The sequence below is a fragment of the Chionomys nivalis genome, chromosome 19 (genome assembly GCF_950005125.1).
Source record: "Chionomys nivalis chromosome 19, mChiNiv1.1, whole genome shotgun sequence".
In the NCBI taxonomy this organism is placed as follows: Eukaryota; Metazoa; Chordata; class Mammalia; order Rodentia; family Cricetidae; genus Chionomys; species Chionomys nivalis.
Window position 1 is genome coordinate 28,954,158 of NC_080104.1, and position 24,102 is coordinate 28,978,259.

General features: G+C 46.3%; 2 protein-coding genes across 7 annotated transcripts in view; both read right to left on the reverse strand.

The window, feature by feature from the left end:
• Nucleotides 1–2,773: 2,773 nt before the first annotated feature.
• Bag2 (BAG cochaperone 2) lies at nucleotides 2,774–13,856 on the reverse strand. 2 transcript variants are annotated; one of them, XM_057751239.1, is made up of 3 exons: nucleotides 13,626–13,856; nucleotides 5,710–5,819; nucleotides 2,774–4,428 (listed from the first exon to the last, which is right to left on the reverse strand). In XM_057751239.1, exons 1-3 carry the CDS (start codon nucleotides 13,736–13,738, stop codon nucleotides 4,019–4,021), a joined length of 633 nt encoding a protein of 210 aa, XP_057607222.1. In that variant the 5' UTR covers nucleotides 13,739–13,856; the 3' UTR covers nucleotides 2,774–4,018. The 2 variants fall into 2 exon arrangements, with proteins under 2 accessions (XP_057607222.1, XP_057607223.1); XM_057751240.1 differs by lacking the exon at nucleotides 13,626–13,856 and adding an exon at nucleotides 10,114–10,265.
• Nucleotides 13,857–18,096: 4,240 nt separating this feature from the next.
• The window catches only part of Znf451 (zinc finger protein 451), a 58,087-nt gene continuing 52,081 nt past the window's right edge, over nucleotides 18,097–24,102 (reverse strand). For 3 of the 5 annotated variants that reach the window (XM_057794434.1, XM_057794438.1, XM_057794433.1), the window contains exons 14-15: nucleotides 23,265–23,330; nucleotides 18,097–18,573 (exon numbers count right to left, since the gene is read on the reverse strand). In XM_057794434.1, coding sequence (XP_057650417.1) covers nucleotides 18,527–18,573; nucleotides 23,265–23,330 — 113 coding nt within the window. In that variant the 3' untranslated portion in view covers nucleotides 18,097–18,526. Of the gene's footprint in view, nucleotides 18,866–23,264; nucleotides 23,331–23,600; nucleotides 23,657–24,102 lie in introns of those variants that run through there. The other 2 variants (XM_057794435.1, XM_057794437.1) reach the window with 2 other exon arrangements.

Consider the following 24,102-nt stretch of genomic DNA (forward strand, 5'->3'; position numbering starts at 1 on the left):
TTTTTTGAGCTTTTTAGTTCTGGTACTCGGTTGCTTCCAGAGACTGGTAAATTCCTTTTTATTTTCCGATTTTAAATGGGAATCAGGCTAGAGAGATGATTCATTGGTCAAGCACACTGGTCGCTCTTGCAGAGGATCCAGGTTTGATAGCAGCCCACAGCCACCTGTATAGCCAGTTCTGGGAGGTCCAGTATGCTTCAAAGACACAGGCCTACATTCAGGCAAAACACCCAGATACATAAAATAGTGATAATAATTTTTATAAAGGTAAAATTAACTCTACAAGGGTGGGATCACTTTGGTCTCTGCTAAAGACGGGACTTATTACGTAGCCTTGGCTGGCCTGAACTCCCTGTGTAGACCAGGCTGACCTTGAATTAGAAGAGGTCTGCCTGTCTCTGCCTCCCAAGGGCTGAGAGGCTTGTACCACCACATCCAGGAGCTGATCCCTTTTTAGGGTGAAGTCCAAGCACTCTGGTGAGGAACTGAACTGCGCACAGTACTCACTTTGGCGGGGGAGGATATTTGTATTTTATGAGTTACTCTAGTATGGACCCTGGATCTGCCTCATCCTCTCCCCTCCACCTACTATGGGACAGGCCTTCCCGGGCCGCTGCCTTTGCTGCCTGAGCCTGCTGACCTGCTGCTGCTCTGCCGCTCAAGGTCCTGAAGTTGGGATTCGTAGCGCTTCATTTCCGCTGTGATACAGTCTAGCCTTTTCTCCCACTGTGGCCTGAGCCTCCCCCAGCTCCCGTTTGACAAGCATGGGACACAGAAGCTTAAAGACCACGTTGGATCCACCCAGCAAGGCCAGTTCCCTCTTCGCGATACCATCTCCTGTTAGCTGTGCCTCAGGCTTCAGCCTTCCTGACAAGGGTTTGCTCACGTCCCTTCCACAGCTGGAGATGTTTCTCCACTTCCCCCAGCAGCTTCTTTCGGATCAGCTCTGCCGTGACAGAGGTGAAAGCCTCCTGGGGGTGGGTCTCTGGGTTTCAGGCTCTAAGGCACCCGAGCGCCCCCTTTCGGCCTTCAGGAAGGGCAGCACTTCTATTGGCAGCCATTTAAGGCACTACAGCCTCTCCTCAAGATTAACCACTCCCTAGGAAGACCACAGATCCTCCTACCCAAACCCTCTCATTTAACATCTTTGAAAACTAGTATCCCCTGGAACCGGCAGCAGGGGAACCGAGCTGCGCATTCATTAGCTCAAGTATCGACTCTCCAGACTCTCAAAGCTTCAGGACCACCTTTCAAGGTAGGTTCCATAAACCACTCAAATGTCAGCGTTGTACCTCTTCATTTTTAACTGTGAAAGTTAAGAGTGAAAACTCTGCCCTTGGTTGGTGAACGGGAGAAGGTTGCTGCAGGCACCTCTGAGGGTCCTGCTAGCTGCCACGCTACAGAGTCCATCTTTAAAGGGAAAGGCAGAAAACAGCTTACCGGGCTGGTGTTGAGATGAGTCCTTGGGAGCAGAGCAAACAGGGTAGGGATGGCAGAGGGGCTGTCCTAAAATGTCACGTTCAATTGAGACAGAGGAAAGACTGTAGTTAGAAGGCCCACACCTGGCGGGTCGGAGGGCTGGATATAGTACAGAGCAGCCAGAGTCATGGCGGTGGTGGAGCAGTCAAGTCTGTGAGAAGCAATCAGGGACCATATAAAAAAAATCCATTGTGGAAAAAGAACGAGAGCAAAAGAGATGGCTCAGGGGTTAAGAGCACTGGCGACTCTTGGAGAGGACCAGAGTTCAAATCTCAGCAGTCATTTTCAGGCAACTCAACTTCCTGTAACTCCAGCTCCAGGGCACGTGTCTCACTTCCCTCCTTTGTCTAGGTGAGGTCACACCAGACACACACAAATAAAATCTATAAAGAATGAGAAGGAAATGACGCAAAGAATAGAAAGGTCAAGGAGATAGCCAGCATTCCTGACAGACTTTCTGGATGGACAGGGAATGAGTGGACTGGGGGAGGCAGGCTTTTCTTCCCAGGGTAGGAAGGAATCGAAGAGGCTGGCATTTGAGAGCCTAGGGAAATTTTGTGTACTTAAGAAGCTGGCAAAATCTACATAGGGAGTAGAAAAAGACAAGTTCTCCTGAGTAAACTGGGAGCGTGGGGACCATGGGAGAGGGTAGGAGGGGAGGGGAGAGGAAGGGAGGTGAGTGGAGAAAAACATATAGCTCAATAAAAACAACTGAAAAGAAGTTGGCAAAGACCAGGCAGTGGTGGCACACACCTTTTATCCTAGCACTTTGGAGGTAGAGGCAGGAGGATCTCTGAGTTTGAGGCCAGCCTGGTCTGCAGAGTGAGTCCCAGGACAGCCAGGGCAACACAGAGAAACCCTGTTTCCAACAAACAAACAGAAAAAAAACTGGTAAAGAACCAGGTGACAGAAAACATGGTGGCAGCGAGCTTGGTGGCAGGCATCCAGTCTGCAGGCAGATGCTTTACCTCAGCTGGGGACCCTTTCCTGAGACTGGCTTAGCATTTCAGCACAGAAATTCAGCTCAGTAATAGCTGTGCTGGATGGTAATGATCCGTATAGTCCATCTTTGTCTTTTGGTAGGAAAATCTCTACATCCTAATAAAGCTTGTGTTGGAGGCAACGTACTTCAGAGTTGGTGCTGAGGAGCTGGTGCAGCGTTGGAGTGGCCCGTGGCCAGCACTGCTCTTCAGTCATAGGAAGGTGACCTGCTGGTCAGCAAACAAGGTGTGGTTAACAAGGGGCTTGGTGCCCAATGGGAGAAAAGCAATGCCCAGTGCTACAGACTTCTGTGACATGGATTCTTTTAATTACTGAAGGCAGTACAAACTGATAAAACTTATAAAAAATTAGAAATACGTTTTTAGGCCATGAAAATGTATCTATCTTTTGGCTCAATGGACCCATTAGTGGAATTTTATACAAAGAAGACCAAGAACAGAATAAAGCTCTAAGGACATAAATGTGCTGTTGTCATAGCAACAAGCTGAAACCACCCACATGACCACAGAAAAGGGGCTGGGTCAGTAGCTCGCTTGCTACCACTGCACGCGCAGTGACTTCAGGGCAGCCCATTCTCACCCACAGTGGAGACAGGCCACTGCCTGGTGGCTATGGACCATCATCGTGGTAAAGTGGTTTCCTCACATTTTATGTCATGCCCTCACACACATAAGATATGTGGTGAGACGCAGAAAACAGATGGCTCAAATATTGAGAACATGCAGGGTGAGGTTCTGATGTGTTTCCTTTTATCCACACTGCTCCAGGGGCTGGGTGTTCATTCACACTTTGGTGTAACCACACTGCTCCAGGGTCTGGGTGCTCTGTTCACACTGGTGTGAGTACACTGCTCCAGAGGCTGGGGGCTCTGTTCACACTGTTGTGTGACCACACTGCTCCAGGGGCTGGGTGGTCTGTTCACACTGTGGTGTGACCACACTGCTCCAGGGGCTGGGTGGTCTGTTCACACTGTGGTGTGACTACACTGTTCTGGGGGCTGGGTGCTCTGTTCACACTGCTGTGACCACACTGCTCCAGGGGTTGGGTGGTCTGTTCACACTGTGGTGTGACTACACTGTTCTGGGGGCTGGGTGCTCTGTTCACACTGCTGTGACCACACTGCTCCAGGGGCTGGGTGGTCTGTTCACACTATGGTGTGAGCATACTGCTCCAGGAGCTGGGTGCTCTGTTCATACTGTGGTGTGACCACACTGCTCCAGGGGCTGAGTGCATCTGTACTGAAGTCAAGGAAAGAGCAGTGATGCGTTTCCCCTTTTTTTATTTTCCCAAGTACTATGTGTGCATCTTTAGAAATAAAATATACAGCCCTAAAGTCCAGTTCAAGACAGAATTCTGTCCAAAACTTCTGAGTCAGAGACTGAAATACGTCTAGTTTTAACACTGGGATACTCCCTCATCTGAAACAATCATCAGTATGAGGTATAAGTGGTTATGCCTAATGTAAAGAACTAGTTATTTAAAATAGTGGTTTTTTTCCTTTTTTACAGCCTTGGTAAAGGGCCTATGGGTTTGAAGACTAATTAACTTTGCCATCGGCATTTTGCAGAGTCTTGGGACCGGCTCCTTTCGAGTGCTCTAACAGTTTAATGGCCTTGTCGGAGTTGTCAATGTTCCTCAGCAGAGTCTCCAGACGCCGCTTAATTTTCTTCTGATCTTCAAGGGCGCAACCGATTACAATCGATTGAAATTTCTGGTCAACCGGACCAGGTGGCACCTCAGATGAGCAGGCACTATAGAGTGACATTAAGTGACTCTTGGCATTTCCCAGGTCGTCCAGGAACTTATTGACCACCTCATCTATAATCTTCGTGGCGTGCTTCAAGGATTCCTCCTGCTGGGGGTTCCGAATTGTCTCCACTGAGACCTCAACAGTGAGGGTCCGTCCCATCAGGCGGTTTGCAGTCAAGTTCAGCTCCTCTCTTTCTCCTAAACACGAAACATCGGTCAGTAGGAGACAGAAACTTCGCACATCTGCAAAGCCAAAGCAGGCACGTGTGGCTACCTTGATTTTGTATTAGACACGTCTGTGAAATTTTTAATCCCAGCACTAGGGAGCCAGAGGCAGGCGGATCTCTGTGAGTTCGAGGCCAGCCTGGTCTGTAGAGTGAGTTCCAGGACAGGCTCCAAAGCTACACAGAGAAACCCTGTCTTGAAAAACCATAAATAAATACATAAATCAAACAAAAAACAAAACAAAACCAAAAAAGGAAAAAACCACCACCACCACCAACAACAACAAAATACTACCGCATGCAAGATTAACTGAGGAAGTGCCCAATGACAGAGCTAGGTCACAGAATGTCTTTTTCTGGAAGTCTTTCCACAGCAGGGGCAGCTACCATCCCAAGTCTGTCCACACATTTGGCAGAGGCATTTACAGCTGGGATGGAGATCGAGTGACTTCAGAGCAAGCAGAGTTTAGCTGGGAGAACGGCTAGGGCTCGAGATGGGGCACAGCCGAGGCCCTGTGTGTACATCCGAAGCTCACACAGCGCACACTATTGGCCAAGAAGGAGCGGTGATAATGGAGGCCCGTGCGCTCCCGAGCAATCCCTGCCCTTCTCCCTGCAGACAGACTCGAGCTGGCCCTGGGTGCGAGTCTTTGCCAGCGACAGGAAGCTGTGTGACCATGGACTCTGGTAACATTTCAAGATTTACACAAAACCGGCAACTCCTTTCTTCCCCAAGTCCAGAACTCCCTAATGCATGGATCCCTCGCCCTCATGGCGAAGGACTAGGAAGGGCCCACTGCGGACAGACAGTGGGTCTGGAGTTCAACTGCTCACGTCCCCAGCTGTCTAGCCCACTGTACTCAGTGACCCACTCCTCCCTGGCTGCCATACTGCTCAGAGGACCACGGCAGGGCATTTTACTTTAATTCCTTTGCCCGTCACACCTCAGACCACCTCGCCAAGTCTCCACCTCCACCTCGCTCCTCCACCGTTGCTGTCCCGGCAGTGAAAAGCACTGTGGGTCTGAGGATGGCTGCATGACTCGCCTGCCCTTCAGGAGCTGGCAGGCTGGGGTGGCGGTGGGGAGCACACGGAGACAATGACCACGGCCAGCAGCCTGAGGGCTGCAGCTGCTCTCTAGCTGCGGTTAACACTGAACTGGGGAGCAGGCGCACCCCAAGTCAGCCGAGCGCTGGCTCGCGTTCATCAGACGCCCTAGAGGTAGGCAGCACCCCTCCGTGGAAACGGCTCTCACCGTCACTAATCTGCCTCATGTCCTGGCTGTTCTGGATGCTGTGGATCATCTCCAGAAGAATTTCTTTCTCTTGCTCAACAGCCGTAGCCGCGTCTCTCAAAGCTTCAACCCTGTGTGGATTGGCAGAGCAAAACAGGTGTCAGGGCGACAGTGTCCTTCCTATCAATTTCCCTCAGCTGCCACCTAAATCAGCTCAAGTTTAAAGGGCAGTAAGAAAGCTTTGCAAAAAGGCCTGACTGCGAAAATGCATCGCGGGCAAGGTGGTGCACGCCGTTAATCCCAGCACTCAGGAGGCAGAAACAGGTGGATCCCATGAGTTTGAGGCCAGCCTGGTCTATAAGAGCTAGTTCCAGGACAGCCAGACTATGCAGAGAAACCGGGGGAGGGAGGGGACTGGAGGCGCGCGGGAGTGGGGAGCAGAGCACTACTTAAAAAATTAATTGTAACAGGGTTTCAAAGGCGGGCCTAGAGCTTGCAGCAATACTCCTGACTCAGTAGTGTGGCAGCAAGCGCGAGTCATTCTCTCGGGCTCCTCTGCTGGCCGGGCTCCTATTTCCTTCCCCAGGGTGACCTTAGAGACCAAGGTCACTTATGTGGACTTGTTCTTTTAAAAGCTGTCTATTTGCATTTTAAATCTGTACCCACTTCTTTTTTCACCTGACTTTTCAGAACCATCTGGCTCCTGGGTCTCGGCGCTGCAATCTGTGCCACGTGTGGATCTGCCTGGTTCTTTCGGCTCTGGCCACTCGGAGATGGCCACTCATGTGCACATGGAGTCTGCATGCTCAAGACATGAACTCCTTATTGGCCATAGACATGGAAGTCGTTTGCCCTGCGAGCTTTGTTCGGGATGGCCCTCACTGAATCGATACTTCTCCCATCCCCCCGAGATAAACTCTTACCCAGGGCGCCCTGTGCTGTTTCCGCCTCAAGCACCTGGGATCACTGCATGTTTAGCCTACTAGTTAAGAGCACCTCTGTACGTCATGAAAGGTTTGTTGTGGTCCGTGTGCCTGAGTGTCTTAGCTGCAGGCATGGAAGTGCATTGTGTATGCGCAGTGTCCGCAGAGGACAGGAGGGCTTCGAGTCCCCTGGAACTGGAGTGATGGATGGTTATGATGGGTGCTGGGAACCAACTCCTACCCTCTACCCTAGCACCCAGTGCTCTTAACCTCTGAGTCATCTCTCCAGCCCTGGTTTTAGTTTTTTGAGACATGGTTTCACTATGTAACTCAGACTGGCTTTCCTGCTTCTGACCCCTCAGTGCCAGGGGGAGACCCTTTTGATGGGATGGATTCGTTTCTTGTGGCTTTGCCTTGTGGTTTATCCTCTTCACGTTCCACGTGCTTCTCTCACATCCTGCTCATAATATTGTCCCATATTCTATTTATAGTTTTACCTCCCTGGTATTTATTTCTTTAGGCCACGAGAATACACTTGGGCGTTAGGCAATAACCAAACCGCCATTTTCCTGAGAGTTCTTTACTCCACATCCCGTGTGACCTATAGGAAATGCGCCATCAATATGCTCGCTGCCCCCCGCCCGCTGCTTTTCAACATCCTGGGCTTTGTACGGTGCAGTAACTGGTAGAATGGCCTCCTCCCAAATCTTCTCTAACGATGATGTCGCTATTTAGATACCTTTCCTCCTCCACATAAACTGTATGTCTGATTTCTTGAAAATACGGGGGAGTTGGAATTCCTTTGACAGTGTAGTTTAATTTGCATCCCTTTGTCTACGTCAGTTTTGTATGTGACTAGCTTTGAAATATTCTTCTCAGCCAGCTTATAGATTTCAGAGTGTTCCAGAAACCTTGCGGACATTGCTGCAGATTGTTTTAATTATAGTTTTAGCCGATTATTACTGGCTTGAGACATGCTGTTTTAGGGTCAGCTTACAACCGGCAACATTGATTGTATTTAATTTTGATGGCTGACCTGTCACTTCCATCATTTCTTCTGAGTTAATGATCATACTGTAGGGGAAAATAAAAGAATTTATGTCTCTCATCCAGTTGTTTTTTCTTTAGACTACGGACTAAGGTCTTTTGGTACTATAGTAGACAGTGGAGTGATGAGGTTTGTGCTTTTCCCCAAATTTAAAGGGAAAGCCTCTTTAAGATTTCAATGTAAAACCCTGATCATACAATCATATTACAGAACACTTCAACCGCTACCTCTGCCAGCTACACACACACACACACTTCACATATAGGTGAGCAAACTCCATGATTCAAAACTAGGGCGCTGACTCATGAAAGCCAAGAGAGAAACATCGCACACATTTAAGCTTCCTATTTCCAGCTCACTTTCTTATGGATCACCATGACGACATTTCCAGCTTTTGTAGAGGAACAGTAATAGCTGACCCCAGAATGCGAGGCCACGGACAGGCGTTCCAACCCACATCACTCGTGGAAGCGGCCAACGAGGGGACAATGTCACCAGCCTTTTATTAGCACACATCAACCCATGACCTCCCATTCTCATCCTGTCCACACGTCACCCACCTGTCAAACCCCAAAATAGCTCTACGAGGTGTTCCACTTCCAGCGCAGCTCTAAAGAGCCGGTCAAAGCAGGCAAGCATTGTACAGACAACGTAAGGCGCTGGTAGGCAACAGGCTTCCTCCAGCACCGCTGCTTTACGGCATGTCCTCCGGCAGATAAATGAGAGCCCGGTAGGTACGAGAGAGGCCCAGCTGGCACAAATGGGAACTGTTTATAATTAGAAACTCTAATTATGACTCCAGCGTTTGGAGAAATGATGCAGACTCTGAAAGCCCGGATTCCATTTGAACACTTGTGCCTGTGTTAAATGTGACTGAGGGATGGACGCTATGCTAAAAAGGGGTTCGTTTACAGTAATCAGGTACTGCCCTTAGCACGTGGAGACAATGAAACAGATTAAAAAGGAAACATCCTGGGGGACACACCCTTCATCTGTGGATGAGAAGCTACTGTGAGCTAGGGATGAGGACCTGAGTCCAGAATGCACCTTGAGTTTGCTCTCCCGCAGACAGAAAGAGACTGATTGATTGACACAGTGATTGATTGGGGGGGGGCTTTTCCCCCCCGAAAGTTCTTTATACACAGTAGAAATTGCTAAGGCAGAATACATACCTACATATCCATTTATCATGGCTGTATTTCTGCCATGCCTCCTTCCTGATACACAGGATCTTTTTAAAAATTCTGTCTCCCTTGTGCCGGAACTGTTCACAGCTGCCCCTGAAGGAAATCAACACTTCCCTTGGCACCTCTCTTAGTAGGGGTTTCTACTAACGTGACAGGTCAGCATCAGCAAGAGCAACATGGGGAGGAAATGGTTTTGTCTGCTGACTCTTCATCACTGGAGGATGTCTGGGTCCTCAAACCGGCAAGATCCTGGAGGCAGGGGGTGATGCAGAGCCCACAAAAAATGCTGTTTACTAGTTTGCTCCCTCAGGGATTTCTTACTCTTTCTTATAAAACCCAGAAGCCCCAGTCCAGGCGTGGGCACCACTCACAATAGGCTGGCTTCTTCTACGCCTATCACTAATTTAAAAAACAAAAACAAAACCCACAGCAGTGGTTTTCAACCTGTGGGTGGCGACCCCTTTGTGTGAGGGAGGTCAAATGACCCTTTCTCAGGGGTTCCCTAAAACCAACAGAAAACAGAGATATTTACAGTACTGCTCATAACAGGAGCAAAGTTACAGTTACGAAGCAGCAACGAAAATAATTTTATGGTGTGTGGGGGTCACCACAACACGAGGTTACATCATTACTAAGTCGAGAATCACTGCCCCGAAAGGCTTTGATTTTATGGAGGGATTTTCTCTACTGAGGGTCGCTCGTCCCAAATGACTCTAGCTTGTGTCGCCCATCTGCTTCCCCCTCGGCCTCTTCCTTTTGAGACAGGACCTCCTGTATCCCAAGCTGCCTTCTACATCACACACGCCGATGCCTGGTTTATCGGTACTGGGGACGGAACCAGGGCCTTCGTGTGCACTAGGCCAGCAGTCCTCACTGCTCAGCTTGTTTAAATTAGGTTTGCACTGTTTATCGGTTATTGCTGTACTTCAACTCGACTCAGAATTTTGTCGATGTAGCTTTTCCGTTAGTCTGAGATTAGTGACTGAACCTTAAATACTGCCTTTAGTTTTAGTTTCTTAAGTAGCTAAGATAGACAGAGATAAACATTCAATATTAATAAACTCATGTGGGGATTCTCCTCTTGTCGGCAAGAGGCATTTCTGTGTGGACTGGGATTCAGGGAGCAGCTACATGTCCAAATTGGGGAAGAAAGCAGCGTCCCATCAGAGCGGACTGGGCGGCACCTCTGGAAAGCTGCACTAGAGCAGGCTTCGGCAAAGACACCGTGGTAAGGATTTTCGTGAGCATAAAACTGGAGTATCCTCACCTGGTCCCCTGTCCCGGGCATCTCATGAGCCTGAAGTGGAGGTGTCAGCGTAGACTGGAGGAGGGCGGGTGCAGGCAGGCGTCACTGGCTCAGGAAACTGACCGCTGAGAGCTACCACCCAAGCTGTGTGAGGAACCGCTGCTGACTTGGCCGAAATTTCCTCACCCATGGCACCAGTGATAAGGAGCCCTTGTGTGGCCGACCGAAGCAAAGAAGGAGCAGAGTTTGACGCACCAATTGGCAGCGCTGGCTGAAAATTTCAGCAGGAGCCAAACGCTTATGTATGACGTCAGCACACACGAGATTCGCGGTGCCTGTTCTAGACTTACTGTCACGGACACAAGCTCATTTGCTTAAAACGTGTGTTTCCATAAACAGGGAAACGGCAAGCGTTCACATCTGTGGGTTTACGGGACTTTTTCAAAAACAGGTTCTTAAACTCCCAGACGAAGCTTCATGTGAGACCCTGGCTTCTGCTGTAATTCCTGATACTGCCAGTAAGGTTCTGTCACCAAAATGTCACATTCCATGCCGGGCGGTGGTGGCGCACGCCTTTAATCCCAGCACTCGGGAGGCAGAGGCAGGCGGATCTCTGTAAGTTCGAGGCCAGCCTGGTCTACAAAGGGAGCTCCAGGAAAGGCTCCAAAGCTACAGAGAAACCCTGTCTCGAAAAACCAAAAAAAAAAAAAAAAAAAAAAAAGTCACATTCCGTTCACGGCCGGCACCACTCCCTGGTACGTTAGCCTTAAGGCAAGGCACCTAGTCCCTCAGTTTCTTCTTTTTTTCACCCCACACAGGTTTCATGTATCCCAGGCTGGCCCAGAACTCACTATGTAGCCCAGGATGACCTTGAGCTTCTGGTCCTCTTGTCTCTAGGATTGGGACTATGGGCATGCACTACCGTGGCTGGCTTTCTGAAGCCAGGTATCAAACGCAGGGTTCTGAACATGCTAGACAAGCATCCTAGCAACTAAGCTCCCTCCCAGCCTGGAGTTCTCACAGCCGAGAGATAATAACCTCCTCCTCCTTCTCGAGGGTTTTAGAAGTTTCAAATTACAAGGCATATGAAAAGTGTTCTTTCAAATTACACACTATTACTCCACATTAAATATGGTGTTGACTAGCTTTGTAAGTCTGGGAACACTGGGACAGCCTAACAGGAACCTTAAGCAGTAAGAAACCAAAGCAAGGGAATGGTGTGTTTCCCTGGCCCCTGAGGCAACCGCCATTTCCTGCCTGGGTGGCCTGGGAAAAAACTACTCACTATGGGATCGGTTTTGGGAAATGTATGAACAGCCAATTTCCCAGTCCTACCTCCCATCCATTCTCCCTCTGCCAATCTCCAAAACCCAGCCCTTGGACAGCTTCTTTATCATCCACAGCTTCTAGAAGCTACTCAATACTCAGCATGTGCTGGGTGTTCAATATTTACTGAATTAAATGCTAAACTGATTTTCTTCTCTTTAGTAAAAGCACATTCTTATGCCTACTGGACAGTTTGAAAGATGATATATTCAACACTAGGGCACGTGGTGTTTGATCTGAGCAGCCCATCTTCCCGTGTTCAAACGTGAAGCCCACAGCTCTTGACTGCAACTCGGTATTTGTATCTGGGCCTCAATTTCTCATCTGTAGAATACAGATAATGGTAACTCCCTCAGAGATGTGAGGCCTAGCAAGCAGATAGATGTATTGTTTATAAGCTAGGGTAAGCACTGAAAAGTACCTAGTAAGGTACTTAGCCACAAGTGCAGAATCCCATAGAGCTGGTTGCCAAGATCAAGAAAGGACAGGGGTAGCTCTTTAGAGGGGCTGTAGTAGACAGGCTTTTATTACTGTCACAAAGCGTAGTTAGTGTTATAAAACCATTAGATACAAATGGCAATCTGGTAACAGTCTGTAAAGCAGGGCTGAACACTTCAAAGCATTTCCTGTATCCCTGAGGTCAGTTCATCCTCTAGGACACAAAGCCTTTAGGGTGGTTTCGGTTCACGAGGGAAAAGTGCCTTTCACTGTCGACAGAGTCCACACAACGGAATGGAAAAGGCAAACGAAGCTACAAGAGCGCTGAACAACACCAAACCACTGCCTTACTCACACACGGACTCTAAGGAAGCTAGCAGAGGGAACCCACACAAGCTTCATCTTTTCTCCATCATCCACATTTAAAACTCTAACTTTTAATTGTGTAGTGCTCTGTGGCACAGTCAAGGTGCCTTCTGAAAAAGGACCCTACCCCTTGAGCTATTAAACACACATGAATCCAACTCCCCGCTCAGCGCAACCGTTAAGTAACAGAACCAAATCGCTTATGTGCAATACTCAGAATTCCTTCTACATTAATCGAATGTTACATGTGAATGCAACACCTCTCAAAACCAAGGCTTCCAGGAGTCCGTCGTCCCCCCCCCCCACCTGGGAGGCATTAATTCAGGTTTCAGGACAATGACTCAGCTTCAAGAAGAGCAAAAAGTTCCAGAACCCTTTCAAGGAAGGGAAAAAGAAATCTGAGCAGCTGAGAATATACTGTCAAAGTTCAGCGCCTGCTTCCTAGACGGAAGCATTCCCCTCTCTTCAGAAGAGAAGGGCTTTAACGCCGAGGCCCCTTTGCCTCACTCCGGGTTGGGGACATATGGTTCAGACTTCTCTTGTGGCTACTCAGGAAATTGTGGAAAATGTCTCACCTTCTGGTTTTGCTTCTAAAATTAGTAATAATAAATGCCTCGCTTGTAGTTTTCTGCGCAAACACTTCCGTGTGTTTGGTAGACGAATGGAGGGAGCTAAAGAAAGGCACGCAAGACTCAAGACTTTGGCTCATATTCTTTTGCTTATGCAGAACCTGGAGAAAATTGGGAACATGTTCGCAGTCCCAGGAGACTCGAGGTGCCCTGAATAAGAGTTTCATTGAACAATACCTGCACACAACCAAAACTTGCACAACTTTGGAGGCGTTACCGTTTCCACCAGATACATAAGGCAACAAAGTGTTTGCAGCATTTGCTAGTATTCAATATTCTACTACGAGGCTGATCCCGTGATAGAACCTTAGGCAGACGGAGTATGACTCCTGCCTTTCGTGTTCTCAGGCCTGTGGCTACCACTTCTAAGGTGTCACTACCAGTATCTTCTAAATGCACAACAGATACGGACAGACTGCAGAAGGCACTGCACGTGGTTAGAACGAAAGACCGCGTCCAACTCCGGCACCCCCTGCGGCCCCTGGTGGATCTAATTCTCACTGGCCGTGGGAGGGGCAGTCTGGAATTTTCCTTACTCTTGTGTTACTATGAAATGGTTTGGGGTAAAGAAACTTACTACAATGGGGGTGGGGGGAGAGTGCAGGACCAACACTAAACTGCTGCCTCCCTCCAAGGAGTATTACTGGCAACTTTAAAGTTAAAGGTAGCGGGGACCACACAGAAGGTTCCGGAAGTTGGGAAGGCCGCGCTCGCCGGGGAAGGGGAGCCCACCCGGAGCGCCCCCCGTGCGCTCGCCCGCTCGCCCGTCCTCACCTGAGCTCCAGCTGGTCCAGGCTCTCCAGCAGGCGGCTGGAGCGATCGGCCATGGACGAGGAGCGACAGAAGCGACCCTCGTGGGCCTTGGCGCTGATCTTCGCCTGGGCCATGAGCTACGGGGGTCCGCGGCGTCCGCGGGCAGCAGTGGCGCGGGCCGCACGTCGCCGTCACCGCGGGCGCCGCTGACGCGGACGGCACCGCCCCCGAGGCCGCGCGGCCAAACAAGGGCAGGCGCGGGCGCAGCCGCCGGCACGCGGGTGGGGGGACCCTGTCCCGGAGCCCGTCCCAGTCTCCCACCGGGCTGCTTGCTCGCCAGTGGCTTCTGCTGTTTCTCCCCGCACCCACAATTCCCAGCAAGGACAAAAATCGTGCAGCCTGTGACGTGGGAAAAAAGGTCCCCTTGTGGAACCTTAGACAATTAATTCAGTCTCTACTTGCCCGACCTGTCCGGTTACCAGGCAGGCTCCTAAGAGGACAGGACAGCCTGGACAACACGGTGCTCCAAATAAGGAGAAGCCCAGTGCATTCCTACTGTCTCACCTTCCTAATGAGAAGATTATTATTTTACATCCAACTTACTGAAATCCTCTGTGAATAATATTCACCAGGCTCCCGTGTGAGAAGCTGTGAATGTCAGTCAGAGATGGAGCAGGGTTGAAATACAAAGCCGTGTCTAGTTAAAATTGTTTTGTCCTCTCAATGCACAAGGCACAGAAAATGAGAAACTTGAAACTGATTCACAACTTTTAGTCAGACTCAAGGCCATTCGATTACTGAACAGTCAGGGCCCTTTAAGAACGGCTGACTTCCAGGTCTCCCTGCCCCACCCCATTTTAAATATTAAGGAACAGTGGATTATCTGGCTTCATTAAACACTGTCATTTCACGACACAGACATGAATGCCTTGTAAGCTTGGGCAGGTCTGAGGTCTAATGCGAGCTCCTCTGGACGCTGACAAAGGATCATGTCTCCGGCCAGAGTGAATTCAGGGCTAGGCTGGGTAGTTTTGACAAGAGCCCAAAGTCTCATAAAGAAAAAGGGGTTGCAGACATAGGTCAATGGTACAGCATCTGCCTCTGTCCTAGGTTAGAACTAAGAAAGGCAGATGCAATGGTTTGAATGAGATGTCTCCCATGCTCTCTTCCTTTATCCTCAGTGGGTGGCTGTTTGGGTAGGGTCATGCGGTGGCCCTGATGGAGGAAGTGTGACTGCAGGTTGCGGAAGATTAGCTACTCCACGTCTCTTTGCCTCCTGCTTGGGTTTGAGATGAGTGCTCAGAACCTGTCTTTGCTGCCATCAAGGACTCTGACCCTCGGTAACTAAGCCCAATTAAATGATTTCTTAGTTGCCTTGGTCATGGTGTTTTGTCACAGCAAAAGGCACTAATGTAGCAGACATCTCAAAGTATTTTATTTACATGGTTTCACAAGTTGAGCACACAGAGGCATCTTCAGACTATAATCTGCCACATGTATGCTCCTGTCTAAAGGTATGTGAAGTCTCTTTGTAAACTCTGACCTTAAACTAGCATGCCTCGAATGGGTGGGCTACTATATATACATATATGCTATATAATATATAGGACTACGCATGGCCCAGCTCTTCCCGAGTTTGTGGAGAGCTTTGCTTTGGGAATGGATCTCATGCTCTTCCTGCCCAGTACAGATCTTAAATCTTTGCTGTTTACCTCCTGGTTGTGCTTATTTTGGTTTCAAAACCAGCAGGGAGTTTTGTTGCAGGCTTGGTAATTTTCAGGTTCCTAGCCTAGAACCACTCTGTACTCTTTCATATTCTAGACCCAACCCATTTCTACCTTCAGACTTCAGACTACCTCGACTCTTCCAGTCCCCTCACCTGCCAGTCTTCCCTGGGTGACTGCAGAGCGCCATCTGCACCCTCAGCATCTATCCTGCCCCTCCGGTGAATCCTCAATACAGGATTTAAAGTACCACAGTAGATCGCACGTCTCAGAAACCTCCAGTGGCTCACCACAGAGGAAACAAGGAAAGTACCAAGTGTGTGTAATTTTTTCAAAACCCTAAATCAAACCACAAGTCAGGGGCCACCTTTGAATCTGCTTAAGTTCACTTACCAGTAAGATGTTTCCTGAACAGTTTTAAAAATATGAGTGTACTTGGTGCCTACCTGTAATCCCAGCAGCAGAAGGCTGAGGCAGGAGGACCCTGAATTGGAGGCTAACCTAGGCTACACAGCAAGATGCTGGCTCGAAACAAGAAGTAATTCTAGGGCTAGAAAGACCTAAGTGGTGGAGTGCCTGCCTAGCATGTGTGCTGTCCCAGGTCTGAGTCCTGCACCGTTCTCTTCTTCCCTTCTTTATTTACCACACTGTCCTAATGGGTAGTTTTATCTGCTTATTTGTTCCCCAATACTATCCATATAGCCCATTCTCCATGTCTGAGCAGTAGAGGGACAGGAGCTCTTAGGATTACTGTTACATCTCATGTACTTCAGGCAGCTGTGAATAAATGAATGATGAAATGCAAAAAATTGTAAATATTAGAAATATATTTTGATAATAATCTACTTTATTATTAATGACTCCTGTCTAAATTCAAATTATGAAGCAGTTTTATAGTGTTTTAAAAATCATTTAGTAATGTCAGCACGTTAAAGAACACTGTTACCTCTTCAAGAGAGCCTCAGTGAAATTTCCCTTTCTTGTCCAACCAGAAGGTTCAACGGCTGCCTACTGCAGCCCATGAGATCTGCTGTGCATGCTGTGTGAGCTGCTGGGAGTGAACCCCTGACCTCAGGCACACTAGACAAACCTGAGCCACACAGCACAACAGCTCCCTGATAGACTATCAGTGTGCACCACACTTGGACATGGAGTCCCTGGCAAAGAAATGCGAACATTTCTTCTTGCTCCACATCTGCTTAGCTACTTTCAAGGCTGCCCTTCTTGCTGTTTAGCAAGCTCCTGCAAGTGTTTTCAAGGTCAATCGTGAGGAGTATAGCCTTGCTTGACACTTAAACATAAAATGTTAAAGCAGCCTGGGCTCCAGAAACTCCAGCTTAAAAACAAACATACACAGAAGAAAATTAAAGCACAGTCTGGTTGATTTTGCAATATAAATAACACCATATCTACTTTAAAAAAAAAAAAAGTCTAAGTAAGGCTAGGCATGGTGGCAACCCTGGAAGCCCAGCTCACAAAGTAGAAGAGAGTGACACCTGGAGGTCATTCTGGGTGCTCACGAGCTCCTCCAGGACCAGCACCTGGGACGGAAGCTCAGCCCTCATGTGCTCTAGGGAAGGACCAAGGACATATATACACACTCAGTTCAAAAAGCGACATTAAAAAACTGATTTCTAGTATGGATTGAGAAACACAGAAATTCTATTTCATACTAAATGATCCACTCTCACAGAGAAAGGGCAGAATCCAAGCTACATCTTTCTGTCTTAACCAAAAAGAGAAACTGCAGATTTTGAAATTTGAGGTTTAGTCTTTTGAGGCAGGGTTTCACCACAGGGTAGTCTTCCTGCCTCAGACTCTGAGTGCTGGAACCACTGGAATGCCCAGCTAGAAAAATTTCTCTGTTTTTTTTTTTTTTTTTTTTTTTTTTTGGTTTTTCGAGACAGGGTTTCTCTGTAGCTTTGGTGCCCGTCCCGGAACTAGCTCTTGTAGACCAGGCTGGCCTCGAACTCCCAGAGATCCGCCTGCCTCTGCCTCCCGAGTGCTGGGATTAAAGGCGTGCGCCACCACCGCCCGGCTGTTTTGTTTTTTTTTAAAACAGGGTCTCACTATGTAGCTCTGGCGGTCCTGGAACTCACTGTGCAGACCAGGTTGCCCTCGAAAGTCCTGGGATTAAATGCATGCACCACTATGCCCAGCAAGAGAAATACGTTTAATATTGACAAATTATGACTCAAAAATTATATATGACATTTCTGCACAAATAACATGAAAAATACATATCTAGATCTTATTCTTCCACTGATAAAAGATTTTTACTTACTCGCAAAGGAACTCCAACACTTAAGAACTAAATATATCATACCAGATATAACCCAATGAAAAACTAAAATGAAGACAGGCAACGTGAAACTGATTTTTTTTAGGAGTTAAGGATTATTCCTGCGTAGACTAGACCTTCAACAATGTCTCTTGAAAAGTATACATACAAAAAAGCCCAGAAAACCTTTAAAAATAGGTTTGCATGAATATACAAAAGGACTAGTATTAAAATAAGTTAATTCTATGCATATTTCAAGTCATGCAAAAGGATGAAGGGATGGAAAGTTTCACTGTAACTGTCTGAAAGAGGTTTTATTGTAGCAATGTGCATCTCTAGTTAGAGCAAGTGTAGAGCTGCAATGACAAGACAGAACCTTACTGGCTTGAATATGTTTCTATAATCAATTTCCATTACTCATAACCAATGATCTCAAAGATATATTACACATTAGGGTCACAAAACACACAGAATTTCTGGAAAAAGCTGAGTTATGGCACCTTTTATTCATATTCATTTTCATTCCTAAAAAAATATACTAGATCCATTTGTACAGTACAAATAAAGAGGGAAAACATACAACAGTCAAGAGCTTTACACGTTTTTCCTTTTTAAAACTGGTTTTAACCTAAATGCATGAATTCTAAGTTAGCTGGAAAAACATGATTTCCATTAATCCATTCCATAATTGCATAAATAGAATATGATTTAAGTTTGCACTGGTATGTTTTCTGTTCCTTTCATTCAATTTTACACAACAGCATGAAATACAAAGCAAATACAAGATTCTGAACACAAGAAAGAATAAAGCACATTAGACACATTTATCCTAGATCTCTGGTCTCCTTTAGAAAACAAAGGATTCATTTTCCTGAGTCTCTTCAAGGCCACTTGATGTTGTGTGGTAATAGCTTTAATTACATTTCCTCAAGACTTCTTCTAATAGCTTCTTCTAATTCCACATCTGCATTTAAAAACAGAACTTTAAAACAGGGCAGACAACTAAGCATGTGTTGTTTGTGATTTTATCAACACATTTCTTCCCGAGAAGCAGAGTCAGAATGGAGGAAGGTACAATGCAATAGAGTTCTGAGTCTTCTGAAATGTGAGAATCTGGATATGACCCCAAGTCAACTTTACACATGCACTTAGTGTGCCAAGGGACAGGAAGGCATTTCTCTGCAGGGCAGGGATGCAGAAACTCAGCAGACCGCAGCAGCACTGGCGTGCTACTTACTTCAACACTGAACAGCATCCTAAGAGTCAGGATGAGACATACAAGAAATGAACACGGTGAGTGGGATGGGATGGCTTAGGGGCACCTGCCACCAAGCCTGACACAACTTGAAAGAAAAGGAATCCAAATGTGGCAGGACACGCCTCCAACACCGGCTCTTGAGAGGCAAAGGCAGGGGAGCTCTGTGAGACCCATAACATGGGCTACAATGAAATATCAACTCATCTGGTGGGGGTAGGGTGGAGAAAGAGTTGGTAAAAATAGGCAGATCTCTGAGTTTTAGGGCCAGCCTGGTCTACAAAGCAAGTCCCTGGCAAGTCAAGGCTACAGTGAGATCTTGTCTCAAAAATAAATAAAAATCAAAATCAATAAATAAATAAAAAAGAAAAAGAGGCAGAAGGAGGGAAGGCAGGAGGGGACAGAAACAGCAAGGTAATACTATGAAGTGCTATTACATTTACTTTTTTTTGTCAACTGTGCCCCAATAAGGCTCAGGGAAAATTAGCTTAGATTTACAGCATCTAAAGCAAAACGATACTGCTGACATAGAGCAAAGCAACAGCAGAGCCGCCTCAGAAGCAGAACCATGCATGTATGGGCACCTGGCTACAACAAAGGCAACCTAGGAAAAAACGCTCTTTTAATCCTTTAATCCCATCACTCAGGTGGCAGACAGGTGGGCATCTGTGAGTTCAAGGTCATCCCAGTCTACAGAGCCAGTTCCAGGACAGCCAAGATTAATAAGGAAACTCTGTCTCAAAAACAAAACGAAAAACAAAAAAACCTACTTTTATCAATCAAAAATCACCATGATATTTCAAAGGATAAGACAGAGCATGGGAGTTTGAGATCAGCCTGAACAGTCCAGTCCAGCCCTAACATAAAACAAATCGGCTAGAGAAACTGACTGAGTGGCTAGCAGTGCTTGTTGCTCTCAAAGGACCTGGACTTAGTTACCAGCACCCACATGATGGCTCACAACCATCCACAGTCCATTGGGGATCTGAGACACTTTCTTCTGTGACTTACATGGGCGTGAGGCATGTACATGGTACACATACATAATACATACATACATGAAATAAAACATCTTTAAAAAAATAACAAACGGGCTGGAGAGATGGCTCAGAGGTTAAGAGCACTGACTGCTCTTCCAGAGGTCCTGAGTTCAATTCCCAGCAACCACATGGTGGCTCACAACCATCTGTACTGAGATCTGGCGCCCTGCTCTGGCGTGTGGGCATACATCGAGGCAGAATGTTGTATACATAATAAATAAATAAATAAATCTTTAAAAAAAAAATAACAAACAAAACCAAAAATAGACCACATGGCACTATTCAATGACAAAAAAAAAAAGTCAACCAAAGTCACAGAGTGGGAGAAAATATCTGCCAGACACAAAACTAGTGCCCACTGCAAGAAAAAAAGATCTTCAACCCATAAATGATATTTAATGAAATATCAATATGAATTATTTATCAATTTGATAATTGATCCAACAGGAAAAAATATCTGAAAAGATATGAGAAAGGTAACATTTATCTAGTTAGTAAACAATACTCATGAGGGGTAGGGATGGCATGCTCAGGAAGCCATTGCCTGATGTCCTGAACCACACTACACAACAACAAAAATATAACCACACATACACTGTAACTGATCAAAAAAAGTAAATTAACCCACAAAGGTGAAAAAAATCCTCATAAAAAAATATGTTGGCCGGGCGGTGGTTTAATCCCAGCACTTGGGAGGAAGAGGCAGGCAGATCTCTGTGAGTTCGAGGCCAGCCTGGTCTACAAGAGCTAGTTCCAGGACCGCTCCAAAGATACAAAGAAACCCTGTCTCGAAAAACCAAGAAAAAAAAAGGCACAACTATTTGACTAAGATTAAAGGGACTGAATGACTCAGATGTGGAGTTCATATCTGTTAGCCCACTCAGGAGACTGAGGCAGGACTGCCATGGTTTAAAATTGACCTGGATTACATAATGAATTCCAAGCTTGCCTAGACTACAGTGTGAGACTGCCTCAAAACAAACAAACAAAAAAGAAATCACTTCCATGATCGGTGAGGTTGTCTTATTACAATTAGTAACAACTGACACACACACATTGGAAATATGTCAAGTTCAACCTCAGCCATCCTGAAATAAGAAGAGATATATGCTAAGGATTATGTATGGCATGAGAAAGAACACAGCTCAATCACATCCATCGAAATATATAAAGAAATTAAATGTCTATTCGACAAGCAATCATTTAATGTTGAACACCATACTAAGTTCTGATGAAGGGAAGAAAAGAACTTCATCCTAACTCATCGGGGCGCTCAGTAGAGATGAGAATGCAGACAGAACTATTTCAGGGGCACCGGAAACAGTACAGTCGCAGCTTTCTACAGACAGTAGCTATAGCCATAGCTTCAGAGAAATTCAGCCATGCACAGTGTAAACCTGTAATGTCAGCTATAGGGGAGCCAAGGCAGGAGGATTATGAGTTCAAGGTTGCCTAACCAGTACGGAAGACCCCATCTCAAAAAAACAAAACCAGAAAATCAACAAGAAATGACATTTGAGCTACTTACTGTGTAGAGGAAAGTGGGGAAAGGCGATTAGGAAAATGGAGGAAAGGTCCTGTCCTGTGCACTGTGCACTGGATGCTGTCATCAGGAACTAAATCAACCACTTTCACAGCCCTTGGATGTTCTAGGAATGGACTTCATGCTGCCACTTCAATGAACTAGTAAACAGTTTAAGGTATCTTCCTTTGGATTCTCTCATTTCTAAGGTTTTTGAGAGAGGGTCTCATGTAACCTGCCCGAGCTTCCAAATCACTACATAGACAAGGATGGTCTTAAGTGTCTGACTATTCAGCACTCGGGAGGCAGAGGCAGGCGGATCTCTGTGAGTTCGAGACCAGCCTGGTCTATAAGAGTTAGTTCCAGGACAGGCTCCAAAACCACAGAGAAACCTTACAACAAACTGTAAGCTGGGACACTGGGCTAGCACTTTACCAACTGACCTGTGTCCCAGCATGTTATCTGGAACTTTTAGCAGAAATTCTTTCCCCAAACTAAGAACCATAAAAAATATCCAATCACCTAACTAAAACATACATTGCAAAAATAACAAAATGGGGAGGTTCTGAAACACACTCAGATGCACACGATTCAGATTTACCAAGTTGGCCGAAATTCCACCAATCTCAGTATGTGGGTAGTTAAAATTTACAATTTTGACTGGCATTTTCCTGGAATTAGTCACAGGTTTTTGAACAATGTTTGCAAAAATTTGAATTCCTGCTCAGCTATGTTAACCTTTCAGTGGTCTTAGCAAACCACTTGGCAGTACTTTCTGTTTTAACTCAACTAATGTTCTTTCTCTGCCTAACTCATCATTATGTGAATGCTAAGTACAGACTTAGACCTTAAAGATCATGTTGGGAAAACTTGTTGGGCAAGCCATTTGCTTCTAAGTAGGTTATGGATTTTCTGCCAACTTCATTAGCCTGTGACTTGGCTATAAGAGAAAAAGACTACAGTATGAACTTATTTAAAAAATCAGTTCCACCACCACATGCTCTTGGGAGACTGATTAAATCAACTGGGCTGTTTCATCTGTGTGTTAAGCCACATTTCCTTTCCCACGTCCAGCCTCAGGGCCCACAGTTGTATAATGTGATGTAAGTGAACACCAGTGCTTCCCTTTCATCAGTAGATAATGTTATACCCTGAACTTAACATGTTAAGTCACCAAACAGCCCCCTGGCCTATGGAAGGAAAAAGCTTTTCATTGAAGGAGGAAAGTGGGCTCTTATGGTGGTTTGAATAAAAATGGCCCCATAGATCCACAGGGAGTAGCACTACGAGGAGGTGTGGCTCTGTTGGTGGAAGTGTGTCAACTTCCACTGGGAAGTGCTCTTTGAGATCTCAGATGCTCAAGACAGGTTCAGTGTTTTAGTCTCTTCCTGCCATCTGCCAATCTGGATGTAGAACTTTCAACTACCTTCACATTTTATTTGCCGTTTTTTTCTTTTCCCTTTTTGGTTTTTCGAGACAGGGTTTCCCTGTGTAGCTTTGGAGCCTGTCCTGGAACTAGCTCTTGTAGACCAGGCTGGCCTAGAACTCACAGAGATCCGCCTGCCTCTGCCTCCCGAGTGCTGGGATTAAAGGCGTGCTGGGATTGAAGGCGTGCTCCACCACCGGCTGCAACACTTTATTTGCAAGCTAGGCACTGGACCTGATGTGGCCAAATGGCTACAGTGTGTCAGTGTGCTCCCACCTTCTACAAATAGGGTTACTTTCCAATCAACCTCTGGGCAGAGAAAATCTTTTAGAAGGACCATGGAGAAAGTGAGGCATAAGGAATTACAGAGGAGAACAACACACACTCAAGTGTGGCAGGGATGAGCCCTTACCCTCGGTGGATCTGAGCTCCTCTCCTGCTGTGCCTTTCACACCAGTGTTGTCGTCACTGTCACACTCTGTAAGAGACAAAGGCGAACACGTTTCTAAAAACTCAGTCCTACATCTCCCATCTCAAATAGTGTTCTTTCTTTTCCTCTATGTTGTTACTGGATTTTTTTTTTAAACAGAATTTCACTCTGTAACCAAGGCTGGCTTCAAACTTACAGAAATTTTCCTGCCCCAGGTGATGCTTACCACGTACCATATTTTCAAAGACTTTCTCATACCAAGGTTGTGCATTTAGTGCCCCCACTGCTAGTCCCACAGGGCTTGTTGGTGATGCTTACCTAGTAATATTAAAAGTTGACAAGGTCTCCAGTATTTTCAAATCACAGGTAATCATCTTCATAAAGATAATAAAAAGCCTTAATTGACAATGATACCACAGGCAGAAACTCATCTAACGTCATACAGACTTTTATGAGCCTCGAGTTTCTATAGCTGCCATGATTAACCAGCTATTGGAAAAATCACTTCTGGTGTGATCAAGTGACCTTGTTATTTATTTGGCTAATTACTTCTAATAAAATTTAAATGGACCTGTATCAATGCATCAGCATACAAGCTTCTGTAGGAAAACACACACACACGAATAACATATCATTTGAATTGAATCAAAGTCAAAATAACTAATAAGTAGTACTTGCTTCTGCAAAAATCCAGAAAAAGACTAAAAGTTCACAATCATCAATAGGTAAAAACTAAATGTTTTTATTTCACTAAATGCTTCAAATATTTCAAGCAGTATTTTCATTTTATTTAGTTTTTTTTTCCCCCAAGACAGGGTTC

Coding starts and splice junctions, on each gene's coding strand:
- Bag2 (XM_057751239.1), bottom strand. CDS start 13,738: ATGGCCCAGGCGAAGATCAGCGCCAAGGCCCACGAGGGTCGCTTCTGT. Junction 5,820..13,625: donor CTGGACCAGCTGGAGCTCAG/GTGAGGACGGGC, acceptor CAATCCACACAG/GGTTGAAGCTTTGAGAGACG. Junction 4,429..5,709: donor CATGAGGCAGATTAGTGACG/GTGAGAGCCGTT, acceptor TTTCGTGTTTAG/GAGAAAGAGAGGAGCTGAAC.